The sequence below is a fragment of the Pleurodeles waltl genome, chromosome 3_1, assembly GCF_031143425.1.
Source record: "Pleurodeles waltl isolate 20211129_DDA chromosome 3_1, aPleWal1.hap1.20221129, whole genome shotgun sequence".
In the NCBI taxonomy this organism is placed as follows: Eukaryota; Metazoa; Chordata; class Amphibia; order Caudata; family Salamandridae; genus Pleurodeles; species Pleurodeles waltl.
This window is the reverse complement of record NC_090440.1, coordinates 1762685160-1762701428: the sequence shown is the minus strand read 5'-3', so window position 1 is coordinate 1762701428 and position 16269 is coordinate 1762685160. Positions and strand designations below refer to the sequence as shown.

The following is a 16269-nucleotide window of genomic DNA, read 5'->3' as shown; positions in this document are numbered from 1 at the left end:
AAAATGCAGCAACCCTTGTTACCTTGCAACGGAAGGGACTTTGCAAATGTTAACAGTTCACCATTCAGTTACATGTTGTTGTATTTGCATGTTAAACGAATGCAAATAAGGTGAAACATTTGCCTAGACAGTGTTAACATGTAGAAATGTCAAAACAATGAACTGATACTATCCAGTGCTTGAAATGGAAAAATTAAAGTGCAGGTACTCTGTGCCAGAGTACCTGCTTGTTTCCGAGAAGTGTCGGTACTCTCCAATTAAAAGTATTACGTTTTTCTTGAGATGTGCCAGTACTCTCCCTATCAAAATAAAAAAGTGCCGGTACTCAGTACCGGACAGTACCGGCCCATTTAAAGCACTGGTACTATCACAAAATGTGGCGCATTATGCTGCATAATTTGTATGTTCTTGGAGCATAATTTAGTAAACCCTGCTGCATAATTTGTTCCTCCCTTGCTGCATAATTCCGGTGGCCCAGGTTATATCAGGTGGTCTTGCTGCTGTCACTTCCTTTAGATCTAACTGCTGCCATTCACGTGCCTATTTGTCAATTAAACCTAGACCTCAAAGGCCGAGACCTTGCTATACCAACAGAGAGGCTTTCCCTACTCGTAGTATGAAAGGAGATTGAGGGAACGACATGTGGCCAGTATGGGCCCTTATTACACTTAGCCATGCCAGTGCCAGGAACCCCACACACAATGTCTGCCAGAGCACCTCAGTTCTTCCAGTCAGTACACTCTGCTGCTCCAGTACTGGGACCTCGGAGCAGCTCCACCAGTGCACCTCAGTTTACACATGCCAAGCCCTCAGCCATGCCAGGAACCCCACACACGCTGTCTGCCAGGGCACCTCATTTCTTCCAGTAAGGGCACTCTGCTGCTCCAGTACTGGGACCTCGGGCGCAGCTCCATCAGTGCACCTCAATTCACACATTCTAAGCCGTCAGCTGTGCTAGTGCCTGGAACCCCACACACGCTGTCTGCCACAGTACCTCTTTTCTTACAGTCACTAGACTCTGCCGCTCCAGTGCTAAGACCTCAGGTGGAGCTCCATCACTGCACCTCAGTTCACACACTGCAAGGCCCTCAGCCGTTTCAGGAACCCCACACGTTGTCTGCGAGAACACCTCAGTTCTTCCAGTCAGTGCACACTGCTGCTCCAGTTCTGGGACCTCGGGCGCAGCGCCATCAGTGCACCTCAGTTCACACACTGCAAGCCCCTCAGCTGTGCCAGAACCCCACACACACTGTCTGCCAGAGCATCTCAGTTCTTACAGTCAGTACACTGCTGTTCCAGTACTGGGACCACGCACACAGCTCCATCAGTACATCTCAGGTCTACCCCGCCGAGGTCACTTCTTTTCCTATACTGGGACACAGCTTACATACAGTTCCATTACAGTAGCTCAGCTCTAATATTCAGTCCCTCTGCCAAGCCAATACTGGACCCAAAAGAGCAAAACGCAGCTCAGCCAGTGCACCTCAAGTCTAACATCCAATGCCACTGTTGGTGGGAACTACCACAGTTCCGCCAGAATCCATCAATTCTTACATTCAGTGCACATTTCTTCTCATTACTAAGGCTCACACACATGCCCTTCAGGACTCCTCGCTTCTGTGGCTCAGAGGCAATGCCACTCTCATGCTGGCCCCACTTGCAGCTTGTGTTTTCATTATCTCGTTCTTTCTTTCCATTCTTTCTTGTATTTCTTTTGCATCCCCTTCTCTTTCTTCCTTTTGTCTAATGTATTCCTTTTGCTTCTATTCTTCTGCCTCATCCACTTTCTCTCCTGAGTCCTAGTTACCAGTGGAGCACCAGGTGCAGTGGCACTGGGGCCCAGAGACCTATGGACCACTCTCAACTCCAATTACTGCTGTATTTTCCTACCAAAATTGCAGTCAACGATTTCCCTTTCTTACTCCAGGGCCCATGACACTGTTACTATGCCACTTGTCCTCTCCATCTTTACTCCTGACTCCCTCTTTCCTTTCACCTTCCAATCCGTCCCAATCCGTCCCATATTTTTCTTATGGTATTTTGAGCATTACACTCCAATGCCAAAAGTTTATTTCTGATAAAGGTTTACATGATAATTGCACATGTTTTATTCTAGAGAAAGAAGGTAAATGGAAGTGTTTTGGTTAAATCCTGGGCCACTGGAATTATATTGCAGTAAAAGATGAAATTATGAGGCAAGATTGACCAATTTACATGTCAAGAAAAGTACAATTGTGAATTTACAACTCAATAGCTCTAACTCAAGAATATGCAAGACCAATTGCATTGCAAATGCTTGTTCCCCTATACTAAGCCTGGACCCAGAGGTAGGCCAAGCACAATCGCCACCCAAGAAAGACTTCTGTGGGATTTCATGCCCACCTGCGCCCAGCTGGTGCAAGGATGCCAGTGACTCTGGGCACTTGCAGCTGTGGACAAGTCTGAGAACGCGCCTTTTGCTAGCTGACTACTTTAGTAACCAAAAGCACTAGTGAGGGGGTTGTTTGGAGGGCTGATGGAGGGGAGATGGGGCCATTGTAGTCTGAAGAGGGTGCAGCAGCTGGAAACTGCTCAGGGACACTATGTTGATTGGGACAATTGCCACTGCAAATGCGTAGTGATTGTAGACATGAGCTACTCCCAGCCTGCCCAGCCTAGCAACACATTTTCTCATGCATGGGTGTAAAAATTAAATGTTACAGGTGCTAATCACCTCACAAAGAAATAGTACATCAATCACAGTGCAAGTAGCAGAGGGACACTAATAAAATGTAACCAATCTGTACTTGTTCCAAACTCCACGCAAAGAGCAGGAACTGATGCAGGAAGTGATGTGTCAGAAGCACTGCCTAATTAGAAGGGAGCAACGAATAGTGATTATAATGGCAAAAAAAGGTAATTAATGGGTGGCCTAAAGGCCCTTTTTCAGTAGAGTTTTTGTTTTTTACACAAGAGATCGTCACCATTGCAATAGCACATGTGCGCCCCTTGCAGGCTCGACCTACAAATGGCATGTACCTTCCGTCTAAACCATTCTTATAGTTTTGTGGGTCTTGAAAAGTAGTCAAAGTGGGCGGGATCAGAGGGGCACGGCATGCTCATACTTTTTTAAATTTATAAAAAATACATTCCCCTACTAAGCACAGCGGTCCAGGGATGGTTAATTCCAAAAGTTTAAATGATTCAGCTTGAGTACCATTCAGGGAGTTGCCTGTTCTGTGAAACAGAAGGAGGGCTGACAGCTAAGCAATAAACAAACCTTCTTGTCAGGGTGCCTGCTTGCCTGAAAGAAATGGAAATGTGAACATGTGGTTAATCTGCAAATGTAAAGGGTGCCTGAGAGCCAGTACTGGTTTTATTTGATGGAATCACTTGAACCTTTGTGAGGAGAATAATTTAATGTTGCATGATAGGGCAAGGAAGTTAAGCTGTGAACTCCTTGCTTTAAAGGGGCAGCAATATAAACAAAAATTGCATTACGTACTGCCTGGGTATTATTAAAATATATAGTGCTTTCTTTCACGGACTGGGACTTTGTAGCACTAAAAATACACAAGTCACTATTCTCCACTGCACTAACTGAGATTCCATTCCATGGCTCTCTGGTTACACCCAAACCTCTGCAATGTATTACCTAATAGAGGTTTCATAATGTAGTGCATTTGCCACTGAGTAAGTTTTATTTATTTCTCTAAGCTGCGTGCTATTTTATATGTAGCTACCTGAAGATGACAGACCAAAAAAACTTGCAGAATATGTTTTTAACCACACCTTTGACCCCACCCTGTGCTCACTGACCCCACCCCCATTGCAATCCATCATAACAGTTCCCATATGTTTTTTCATGTACTTCGACCGCTGGCCTTGAAAAGTCTGAATTGTCACACTAGTAGGAGTGTGATAGTAGTTGTGTTGGTACTGTCATTAATTATCTGCGCTAGCAGGGCCTCCTGATAAGGGCCCTGGAGCTTGTTTAATTACAAATTTAGCACTGGCCAAGGCCAATCAATCATGACTGCTTTGTAGTTTGTTATCCTCTCGCATGTTTTTCTTGAATCTGGAGTATATAAACAGTTGATGAATTGTGGCTTTCTTTGTCACAAATCCTGCTGTCTGCTACTGTGAGCCAGTAATATTTGCGCCAGAATTTTTATCTGCACTCCAGCTCTCGTCAGGCCTCAATGTTTGATCAGTTTCAATACTTGCATGCCTGGGATCAGCCATCATTAAGAAATTCCATTTAGAGTGACTCAACTTCTAGCTTAGAGACATTTATTTCCACTCAGTACACACAAGCTTAATACAATAGAGAAGAGTGGAATGGTGAAATGGTTTAGCAGCTAAAATAATAGTATTCCTTTAGCCCAATGTGTGTTGTGATGCTTTGTGGTGCTTGGCTCAGGGGACATCTTTATGTAATTTGTGTTTTTTTTTTTTTTTGGGTTAGGACAGATAGTGTGGCAGCAACAATGGCGGCCTTTGCTGCCATAAGCTAGAAGATAAAAATGTTTCTAGCTGTTGCAACAATAATTTTCAATTCTCTTTAGGACACATAGGTGAGGAATATGCTTCTCTTTTCTTTACTTCCAAACTTTGCAGTCATTCGAAATAAAAACTAAAGTGCATTACCCATGTATCACTGAAAATATATCACATGCCCCAATCACTAGAGAGTAACCCCTGTAAGAGCATTATGCCACCATACTGTGCCTTCTTTATTTGTGAATAAAGTCTCATAAGGGCAGAATTTTCCAATCAAATAAAGGCATAGCCCCTAACAGTTCAAATCGATCCCAACGTGGATCTGAAAACATCAAATGCTATCCTTCATCAAGACATCAAGGAACTCCTCAGAGACATAGATGGAAGCAATCAGCCAGACTCCTTTCCAGGAAAAACTCAAGTTCATGCTGAAATGTCATTTTCAACAATTTTTCTGGTCATTATCTGAACTGAAAGATCAGTTATCGTAAAGCCTGTAGAATAAAGGCAGGCAAATTACAATATACTGCATAATAAAATCCACATATGGTGGTTAGAGAACATAATCATCAAAATTGTGTAGTTATGATTTATTGACAATAGTAACTACAGTTTAGGGTGGGATAATCCTCGCATCCGTGTCCTCAATAGAATTGAAATTCTTGTTGTGTAAGCTAGAAAAATGTTCATTCTATGTCAGGACTGGGGGCTCTGATTATGCTTGTTCAAAGCTGCCTCACCACCACAGATGCCACATCAGCAGTAGGTTTATAATAGAATTTTCGAAACACAGATTCAGAAAACCAATCTGTAGCTCTCATTATGTCCTCAAGGTGAGAACCCAATGCATAAGATTTTGAAGCCATGGCTCCCCTGGAAGAATGAGTTTCAAAAACTGAGGTGTCCATATCAGCTTCAGTGAATAACCATCTTATCCATCTGGCTAAAGTAGCTGCAGATATGGGTCTAAAAGGCTTCTGCAAAGCAATAAGCAGTTGCCTACCTGAATCTTGTCTCATCTCACGAGTCGCTGCCTCATAAGTCTTCAAACATTAAACCACACGTAATGGAGAATTGTCTGGAAAAAAATTGGATAAGTTACTCACCTGGAATTTGTTTTGGTATGACAAGTAACAGTAAACACCACACCTTCTGGGGAAAAAGTTCTGTCTGCCAGATCAAGAGCAAGACCATCTGATATCTCTTACACGAGATTAGGCATAGTAGCATCGTCAATTTAGCTGAGATTTGTTTGTGTGAAAAAGTACCTGTTTGCTGGCAATTGTTCAAAGAATTTAAGCACAATATTAACATCCCAAAGAGATGAGTATTTAGGTTTGGGAGGATTGGCCATACCAGTGCTTAATTTGTAAATAAAAATGTGCCTGTGCCCAAAACTCTTCTCTGAAACACGCATCAGCTGCAATTAAATGTGCAAAGAAAGAATACTGAGGCAGCGTAATCCTGAAGCCATCTCAGGCCTCTTTAATCCATTTACACCCACTCCCTGTCCCTTCAGCTCACTCTTGCAGCTTTCTGCCTTTGTGACACTTTTTCATTTTTCTCTTCCTCCATCTTTCCAATATGTGTCTTTTGCTCGCAGTAAAAGCTTCGGGTAGAATAATAAGTGCCGGTCCTCAAATATAAGTGCTGGTGCCTCACACCGGAAATCATTTGCTCGGATTAAGCACTGGGCCATGCGAATACCTCTTATCATTTCGGAAACCAAAGGATGTTCTCCCACGGTTTGCCATCAACAGGGAGGTGCCCAGCAGAAATTGCGGATCTGAAATTATTCTCTGTCCTAAATGCTAGACCCGATGAAGGAAGTTCTGACTGGAAATTGATCACCATGCAGTAGTCTATCCCCAGAGGATTGGCACCCCGTTCGTTACAGCAACTACTCCATCTCTTCTAAGTAGAGGAATGATGTTTGTGGGTACCACTTGCCCATGGTTGTCTGATGAAGTCCGCAGCTTGTTGCAAAATGCCTGGGGTATGCCATTTTTCCCTAAAACCATCCAAGCCATTAACCAAAGCTGGCCTGAGAGGATTAGGGGATGGGGAAGCCCGTCTGGATTCAAGAGAAGATTTTGACGGAGAGATGGAAGAATCAGAGGAGCACAAGCTAGAGATTGGGCTACTGCGAACCATGGTTGAGCTCTCCAAAACAGAGTTATAAGAATGATCTCTGATGTCTGCCATCTGAGTTGTGTTAAGACTCTGGGAATCATCAGGAATGGGGGAATAGCACAACCACAGTCCTGGAGAAACGCATCCGTCGCCTGGGCTTCCGGGTCTGGAAGCCAACAGAAAAACATGATGATTGAGACATGATGCAAAGAGGTTCACCTCACATGAGCCCCAAAAATTGAGAAGTTGTAAAAATACTGAATGAGCTAGTTTCCACTCGCTGGGGTCCTAAGATAAAGGGAGTTCCAATAGGCTACTGGATTCCTCTTGCCCATGAGATACTCCACTGTGATGGATATGCAATGGCTGAGATAAAAGTGCCAAAAGTGTTTGGCAATCTCTGCTAGAAGACAAGATTTTGTCCTGCCAAATTTGCTGACACATCAAACTGCAGATGCCATCCTCAGCAATTTGCAACATTCGGTTCATGGGGGGGGGGGAAGACTGATGGCAAAAGAGCCTGCAAGAATTTCCAGGCAATTGACATGGAGAGCCAGTTATGCTTCGGCCAATGTCCACCTGTTGAGAGAGATCCACATATCACTCCTCAGCACCACCAGCTAGCATCTGATTCTATCACTGTCTCCGGAGACAAGACAAAAACAGCTTTGCTGTTCCAGGACTCCATGTGATTCAACCACCACAGAATTTCTGTCCTGGCTTCCTCCAAAAGGGAACTTGTTCCAAGGAAGATAGGCCCTTCCGTAGTTGTTTTTCAGTGAAGAGCTCTGTAGCTCTGAAGAGCTCTGTAGTGGAGGGGGCCTGGAAAAATGGCCGGAATCAATGATGCTAGAAAACACACAATCTTGGCAATCAATCTCAATGATACAGTATGTTTGGAAAATGCAGACCTCAATTCCCTCTTGATGTTGCAAAGTTTCTGGAAGGGAAGAATCAAGTCAGTGTGGACTGAATCTGTCTGAAAAAACAGAAACTCTATCTGCTGAGAAGGGGACAAAAGGGATTTCTGAGAGTTGACTATGAAGCCCAAACTCTCAAACAGTTGGATGATCTAAGAGATGAGTTGAGAGAGTCTCAGGATCTTGTACCATCAAAAGAAGATTGTCTTGGTATACAATCAGATGCATTCCTCTTGCTCTGAGGAACTCCACCACTGATCTCATCAATTTGGTGAAGTCACCAGGGGGCTGAGGACAGTTTGAATTGGAATTCCAGACAGTGGTCTCACCAGTGAAATTGAAGGAATATCCTGTGTTGCATGAAAAAGGGAAAGGAAAGATAAGCACCCTTCAGGTCCAGACCGACCATCCTGTCACCTTCTTGTAGCATATCTCTTAGCATGTGAATGCCCTCCATTTTGAAATGTCTGTATACAATCCAGACACTGAATTCCTTGAGGTTTAGCACAAGACAATACCCGCCTGTTTCTATTACACAAGAAAAATGGGACCGATAAAACCCTTGGGATGGGGCGTAGAGACACATATTGCTCCTTTGTTTAACATAGATTGGATTCCTGAGTCTAAAAAAGACTGTTCTGTTTGGGAAAAATGCATTTGCTTTGGTGGGGTCAGTTGAATTGGGGTATGGTAAAACTCTATCTTGAAGCACTGAATGGTCTCTATGACCCATGGATTTTGGGTAATTTGTCTCCAGTTGTCTAGGAACAGACCCACTCTTTTCCCCCCAGAATTACTTCTGAAAATTGAATAATTCTCACCAGGATATCCTGTGTCTTGTATTGCTCCTCGTTGTCCATGACGGGAGCCCTTCCTGAAGCAGGGCTGATCTCCTCTGGAGCAAGTGACATAGAAGGAAGAGTTGGCTGTCTTTCCATACCAACCACCTGTACCTTAAGGGAAGTAAGCTTGTTGAGGGCTTACGAAGGAATCTCCCCTGGCGCACGCTCTCCATATTGCCCAGCCCTGAGAAAAAGGCCTCTCTTGAACGCTTTTTTAAGAGACATTTGCACTTTGTCTATAGTGGAATAAGTAGAACAAAATGTAACATGTTCCTTGACAAATGGACCTCTAAACAATAGTCCATCAGCTATGAGCCCAGCTTCCGCAGTGGCCAAATCATTGAGCTTTGGATCGATCTGCATAAGAATGGATCTCCTCTGCTCTGTACATATGGCACAGTTGGTGTTCCCAAGTCGACGGTGAGCCCTCTGTGCCCAAGCGACCAATATATCGGTATCCACTGGGGACTGGGAATCCCTGGCATGATAAGCTAATTCAATAATTTTTGTTAAGGGTCGGGCCATGTCCAGAAGTTTACCCTGGCAATTACGCCATGGTCTATCTAGGATCTTTTGCAATTTTTTTCATGGATGTGACCATAGTTGGGTCTGCCTCTGGAGTGTCAGAAACTTTGCCTTCTAAATCTGGTCAAGGACATTCTGCTCATAGTCGAGCGTAAACATATTTATCAAAACTCTGGCGGAGATGTGCTTGTGCATACTTTGCCATCTCCTGGGAAGGAGTCTAATTAGAAGCTCTGATGTGCATTATTTCCATGAGTTCAAAAGTAAGAACACATGGAGGTTTTGGAGGAGCTAAGCATTTCTTTTTTTGGGGGGGGCTAGGCCTTGTCTGATTTGTCACTTTCATAGGAGTGGGAGGCATCAGACTCTTGCAAAGTAGATGATGAAGGACTGTGGGACAGGGGGACCAAGATTGGTGGGACGGGCTATAGTCATGCTCATTGTCCATCTTGCGGTGTAGTTTAGCAAAAGTATCTGCATGGGCATCAGACTGGGTCTTAGCACTGGCCTTAACTTTACCTGATGGGGGAGGATCCTCTCCGGTGGCCGTACATCCTGCGAGCCAGCCTTGATGGCAGGCATAATCAAGCAGTTGTCTAGTACAGGGGCCGAGAACCTGGACCAGGGCATCCTTTACTGATTGCTCCACCCTACAGTGCAAAGCCTTGACAAGGTCCATCTCTAACTGTTTGCCAGGTGTCATTAGGGAAGAAATCCCCTTCTGCTTCATAAGGGTCCCAGTGAGCCATTCTCTTGATAATTAGGAATACAATATGGTTCGAGAGAAAGGGTGAGTATAGCCCCTGCCAAGCAAATTGAACTGCCTTAATGCAAAGTGTGGAGGGAGCTTCCTGGAACAAGAAATAACAGTCTAAGCCAAGCCCGTGTTCGGATGTAATACAACCCTGTGCTCTCTGCAATCAGGGAATCACGGAAGCAAGATGCAAGGCCAGAAAAAATGGGTGAGGGATGCCACGCGGTGTGCAGAATGCAAAAAAGCGCATAGGAGAATAGACACTGGAAAACAAAAGAGGACTGCGCAGAGACGCGTCTGCTCCCCTTTCACTCTCCACAAGACAGTACACAGTGGAAAGGCCTGCTGGGCACTAAAGAAAAAGAAAATAAAGTGTTGGAACAAGCGTACAAGTGAAAATGGGGGGGCTAGGGCGCTGAGTAGCACTCACAGCTTTAAGTACAAAACTGCAACTGACAAATGGAGTGTGTACAGTGTACAAAAAGCATAATACTTGCACATATTGAAAATAACTGCAATTGTCAAAAGGGATGTGTACAGTTTACAAAGGCAAAACCATGTAACACTATGGCATTATCATAGTAAGAATATAAAGCACTTATCTGGCTGTGAAATAGCAAAGAAAGAGGACACAATATGTTAGCATGATGCTGTTATAGGGCTACTCTCCTGTGATTAGGGCATGTGATATGTTTTCAGTGATACATGGGTAATGTAGTTTTGTTTTTACTTTATTATGATTGGCTGCTGAAGTTTGGAAGTAAAGAAAAGAGAAGAATAATCAAAGCCTGCGGTCCTGTCATAGAATCAAACCTGTATGTGAACATTTATCTCAGGGCAGACAGTGTACTGCTGGTTAGGGGTCAACTGTGTTCAAAAGGTAAAACATTCCTAGACACTAGAGTAAAAAAACAAGTTTCCAAAATAATTTGTCACAATATAACACCAAAAGTAGCTGCAGAAAGTCAGGATAACCAGGATGACGTCGGCATCCAAAGCCAAGATGGAACCAAGAGAAGGGAAGTGCGTGCAGACGGTAATCATGTGCAACACAAATCATGTACCTGCAGACGCTAATAGTGCGTACAGATTCTGACCTTCTCAGTCCGGTGATGGAGAGAATCTTGTGAAACAATCAGGGGCGGCTCCTCCGTAATGGCGGTGTAGCGTTACCCCTGGGTCAGTCAGGCAGTGACGAAATGATTTTAAAAAAAATTGTCATCATCTTATTTGTCACTGTCTGACAGCACATGTAGGGCGGGCCAGGCCAATGGGTGGATGAGTGGTAGGCACTGTAAAGTGTGCATGTCGGTTTGGCCGGCTGTCTTAGGTCGGCCAACCCGACGTGCACTTACATTTCTACAACCCAGCCATGTTACATAGCCTGGTTGGAGAAATGGCACAGGATGCCTGTGCCTGAGCGAGTGTAAAACCAGCCCACTTAGGCCAATCTTGGCCCTGCTCTCATGCTTAATTTAGCATGAGATCAGCGTCTGGATTGGGAGCCTGTGCCCCAGTGACTGCCGGGGAGGGATGAGCAACAGAGGTAGCCGGGAGCAGCAGGCAGGTAATTCTTATTTTGGAAACCCCTTCCCCACCCTACCATCCTTGATTGGTGGCAGCTGCCACTGGAAGCAGCAATGTTCAAAGGAAGGTATTTGCAAGCTGAGTATCTGTAGTCTTGCTGAAAAAGTGCCAGTGGTCTTCCCCCTCAAAAAAACAGAAAGTAAAAGTAGATTGATTGTCCCTAAAGAACACTTATTTCGTCTTCTGCAGTCATCGTATGCTTTTTTGGTTAAAAATGAATTCATAAGACTCTCATGAGTCCCCATAGACCAGCTCGTAGACTATTTGACATTGATTGCATGGGCATTTCATGAGTTTGAGATACAATTCTTAAACTCTGACAAGTGCTAGACATGTTCGATGGAAGATGTTTTGCATAGCCGCCTGCTGATAGAATGTGGACAAATTTAAAATCAAATTATATGCGTAAATAGGGGTCTGGAATTTAAAAAGAACGTGGTCTTACTCAGTGGGCGACATCTAACGAACGCCACGTGCTCTTCAGGCATAATATATGGGCCGAAAAAACAATATTACTCGATCAATGTGTGTTCCTGAAGAGCTGGAACCCAAATAAGTTGAAGAACGGGTGAAAAACTTAGAAAAGTTACCAGTAGCAGAAAGACATATGTTTCAGTAAAGAGAAAAGAAAACAACAAGAAATATGGGTGATAAGTACAGAGCGTAAAGAACTGACATACTACAAATACGCTTTAAAATAATTTATGCATGGTCTTATGGTTTTGCTTGTTACACAATATGTGAAGCTGATTTGTGAGTTATATATATATCTCAATTGAAAAAATGAAAATGTAGAAAGAATCCATATAGAGTGTTTTTTTCTAATGAAACTCCGTCCTCATACCTCTAATTCTTGATCTTCACAGGGAGGAGAGCTGGTCGCTGTGGTGAGAGGAGCAGTCGCCCCTTTGTTACAGAAAACAATTTTAGAGCAATTGACAGCAGAAAAGAAAGTTTTGGACCAAAGCGCTGAACGCAAAGTGGTAAGGGGTTATCCTGGACAGAGATGTCGTGATGCAGGCAATTTTACAGTGATTCCTGTGACTGAAGAGTAATTTTATTAAAGCAGTAGGTAATAAGTAATATTTCAGTAAGAATGAAAATCAACGGTCCAGAAGTTGGATTTCTGAGGTTGAGTGTGATCATTTCTGCCATCGGACGGCAACTGTGCCCCTGGGCATGTTTTCTTTGCTCATCACAACTCACAAAAAGGTTAAAATACTTTGGCTGAGTGTACCAAAGGGATGAGCCCCAAACGGTGGATCATGTTTGTGATTTTGAGCATCTTTGAAAGATATCTGGCTCTGGTCACAAGGCAGTGGTTAAAGTGACACTGCCTTCAATTTATTATCTAATTTTGAGTTTTTGCTTTGATCCATTAAAGCTAAAACTAGGCATTGCGCCATAAAAATGTATATACCTAGAGTGTTGACTTGTGCCGATGCTGCCAATTTTAGGCCCTCACTGCGATCCCTGCACAAACTTATCTTTCCCTGTAATTACTGGGCGTAATAAAGATTGCAGCCCCTCTTTAAATTTCGATAGGTCAAACTTGTTGAATAATAAGGGGGATACATTTTAGGCAGTAAATCTTTGTGCAGTATGCACCAAATATACATGTTATTCCCTGTATTAATGGCAAAACCTTTAATAGGCAATAGTTATAGCGGCACTCAATAAATTCCAAACACATAGGTGTGGCTTTTTATCTAGTACGATCAGGGATATCTTAAGGATTTTGTGGGCTACGTGCCAAACTTATTTTTTGGGCCCGTGATCGGAACACTGTTGCATGTATTTTTGAGTTTCAGCTCTTTCATGCTCTCTTTGGCCAGGTCACTGAGAGCGCATAGACACACTTGTCTGCATTCTAAATGTGTTTACATCTAATTTTCAGGGATAGTGATGTCTCTTTCCAATATTGTGATCTAGGAAAAACTCACTGATATTACTGCAAATAGTCTCTGTGACCCCCTACCATTAAAAAAAATAAATGTAAATCAGTTTTATTATAATCAAAACACATATGGGTTATATACTAACAATACAAGATATGTATCATAATGATATAATTTTAAAACGAGTTGTAAAAGCTGTTTAACATTTTAAAGAATAAAAAAAAAAGGGGAGGAAACAAGGAAAACGGGACAAGACCATTTACAATGCGAAAAATGCATAGGAACTTCAACAGTTAAATATAAGAAAGTAATATTAAAAAAAGCATAAATGTAAGCTAAGTTAAAATTCACTCAAGAACAGAGAAAATAAAGAATTCATGGTGGCTTAAAATTCTCAGATAATGTACAATTAGTAGAATTACAAGCAACAGCATTAAGATAGTCAGTCAAAGGTAACCAGTACAAATCTCTGTTTATGGAAGGGCAGCATAAAGAGGTAAAAGCAATATCTAATCTATGGTAGTGACAAACATTATTCCACCAAGCTTTATAGGAAATATTGGATGAACGTTTCCAATTGAGAGTAACTTATTGAAATGCCAAAGCTAACATGAGATCCAACAATTTTTAATTATCATCATCTGAAACAATGTCAGCAGAGAGACTACCTAAAAAAAGCACCAGCGGAGATAATTGGGATTGCAAAGGAAAAATGCAGGTAAGCTGACACCAAACTTTTCTCCAAAAAGAGACAGTAGGAGGACATTAAAAAAGGATATGCATAAGATCTCCCTTTGGGCTATTGCAGGACCAGCAACTTGGAGTGGAGGTTACAGAAAATTTTGCTATAGTAGAAGGGGTAAAATAAAGTCTGTGATAAAGAAAGAAAAGTGATTGTGTGGTAGAAGCTGATCTGGATATTTTATAAGATCGATGCCACACCTTATTCCAAAAGGAAACAGTCCAGGTACATCCCAAATCCAATTCCCATTGAGATTCAAATTTAGATTTAGGACGCGTCAAAACAGGAGACTGAAAAAGTTTATAGATATTTGATGCCTTAGGATATGAGATAAGAAAGGATGACAAAGAAAAGGGTAATTCCGAAGAAGAAGGGGAAGGCAAGGAAAAAAGTATATCAAGAATAATATTAATAAGAAGAAGATATTTAGGCATAAATGAATTGGGACAATGAAATAGAAGTTGGAATTGTGAAAAAGAAAGTGGAGTATTATTGGAGAATAAATCCTTGACCCAAATTATATTTCTCTGTCGCCAGGATTTCCAAAATAAGGGTTTTTTATTAATAGTGATAAAACAATTATGCCAAATAGGGGAATTCAGAAAAGAGGAATGAGAAACTGAAGGAGGTAAATAGTGAGAACGCAGAAGAGAGTAAGTATGTTTAAGAAGCAGAGAGGAGATAAGTGAAATATTATAGGAAAAGGATACCACCTCACTAGGGGAAAAATGCAAAAGAAAAGACTACTCAATATCCAACCATAATGGAGTAAACTTAGAGTCTGACAGGGAGACCCACCTAGAAGCTTGGCGCTGACAAAAGGATTTGTGATACAGTCTAAAATGAGGAACATTGACTCCTCCCTCCTGTTTAGAATGGCGAAGATGACTAAGAGAAAATCTAGATTTCTTATTGTTCCAGAGGAATTTAGACAATTTGGAGTCCAATTGTGTAAAAAAGGTACCAGGTAAAGGAAGCAGAATAATGGATAGGATATATAATATGTTAGGAGAAATCATCATTTTAATGGAATCAAGACAACCCCACCAGGATAGAAATAAGGGATTCCAAGCCAGAATCGATCGATCAACTTTCTCTAAAGCCTCTGAAATATTTACTTCAATGGACTTTTTAATGGATGAAGTGAACTAAATACCTAAATATTTAGGGGGTCATTCTGACCCTGGCGGCCGGTGACCGCCAGGGTCACCGACCACGGGAGCACCGCCAACAGGCTGGCGGTGCTCCCGAGGGCATTCTGACCACGGCGGTTCAGCCGCGGCCAGAAAGGGTAAACCGGCGGTCTCCCGCCGGTTTACCACTGCCCTTGTGAATCCTCCATGGCTGCGGAGCGCGCTCCGCAGCCATGGGGATTCTGACACCCCCTACCGCCATCCTGTTCCTGGCGGGTCTCCCGCCAGGAACAGGATGGCGGTAGGGGGTGCCGCGGGGCCCCTGGGGGCCCCTGCAGTGCCCATGCCCATGGCATGGGCACTGCAGGGGCCCCCGTAAGAGGGCCCCGCAAAGTATTTCAGTGTCTGCTAAGCAGACACTGAAATACGCGACGAGTGCAACTGCACCCGTCGCACCCCTGCAACTACGCCGGCTCAATTCTGAGCTAGCGTCCTCGTTGCAGGGGCATTTCCTCTGGGCCGGCGGGCGCTCTTTTGGAGAGCGCCCGCCGGCCCAGAGGAAATGTCTGAATGGCCGCCGCGGTCTTTTGACCGCGGTGCGGTCATTCAGCGGCGGTACCTTGGCGGACGGCCTCCGCCGTCCGCCAAGGTCAAAATGACCCCCTTAATCTTGGAAGAATTCCAGTGAAAACCAGTGATATCAAACGATGCTTTAAAACAAAATTTTGTTAAAGGGAGGATTTCAGTTTTATCCGAATTTATCTTATAAGCTGAAATCAAGGAAAAACCCTCAATTTCCCAAAGTAGAGACGGAATCGAGAACTCAGGGTTTGAGATATATAAAAGTATACCATCTGCATATGCTGTTAATTTTAAATGTTTCTCGCCATGTTATTTCTAATACTGGATAGAAAGGGCTCGAGAGCTAGAATAAATAGGAGTGGAGAGAGTGAACACCCTTGACGTACACCTCAGCGTAATACAAAATATCTAGACAATTTCCCATTTACCGATATCGATGCCATTGGAGATTGATAAAGCAAGGAGATAAATGAAATGAAATGAGGCCCTAAACCATGCCAGGCTAAAGCTTTTAATAGAAAAGACCAATCTAACCGGTCGAATGCTTTCTCAGCATCTATGGAAATTGCAGCTACAGAATACAACAGAGCGGGAGCCTTGCTTAGTACATTAAAGAATGTTCTAGAATTGTCAGAAGCAAGTCTACCTTTGACAAAACCCGTTTGTTCCTT

General features: G+C 43.1%; 1 protein-coding gene across 7 annotated transcripts in view; it reads left to right on the top strand.

Annotated features, from left to right (window-relative positions):
- The window catches only part of NME9 (NME/NM23 family member 9), a 466976-nt gene that overhangs the window by 120550 nt on the left and 330157 nt on the right, over positions 1-16269 (top strand). For all 7 annotated transcript variants that reach the window (XM_069225744.1, XM_069225746.1, XM_069225745.1 and 4 more), the window contains one exon: positions 12110-12226. In XM_069225744.1, coding sequence (XP_069081845.1) covers positions 12110-12226 — 117 coding nt within the window. The remainder of the gene's footprint in view (positions 1-12109; positions 12227-16269) is intronic.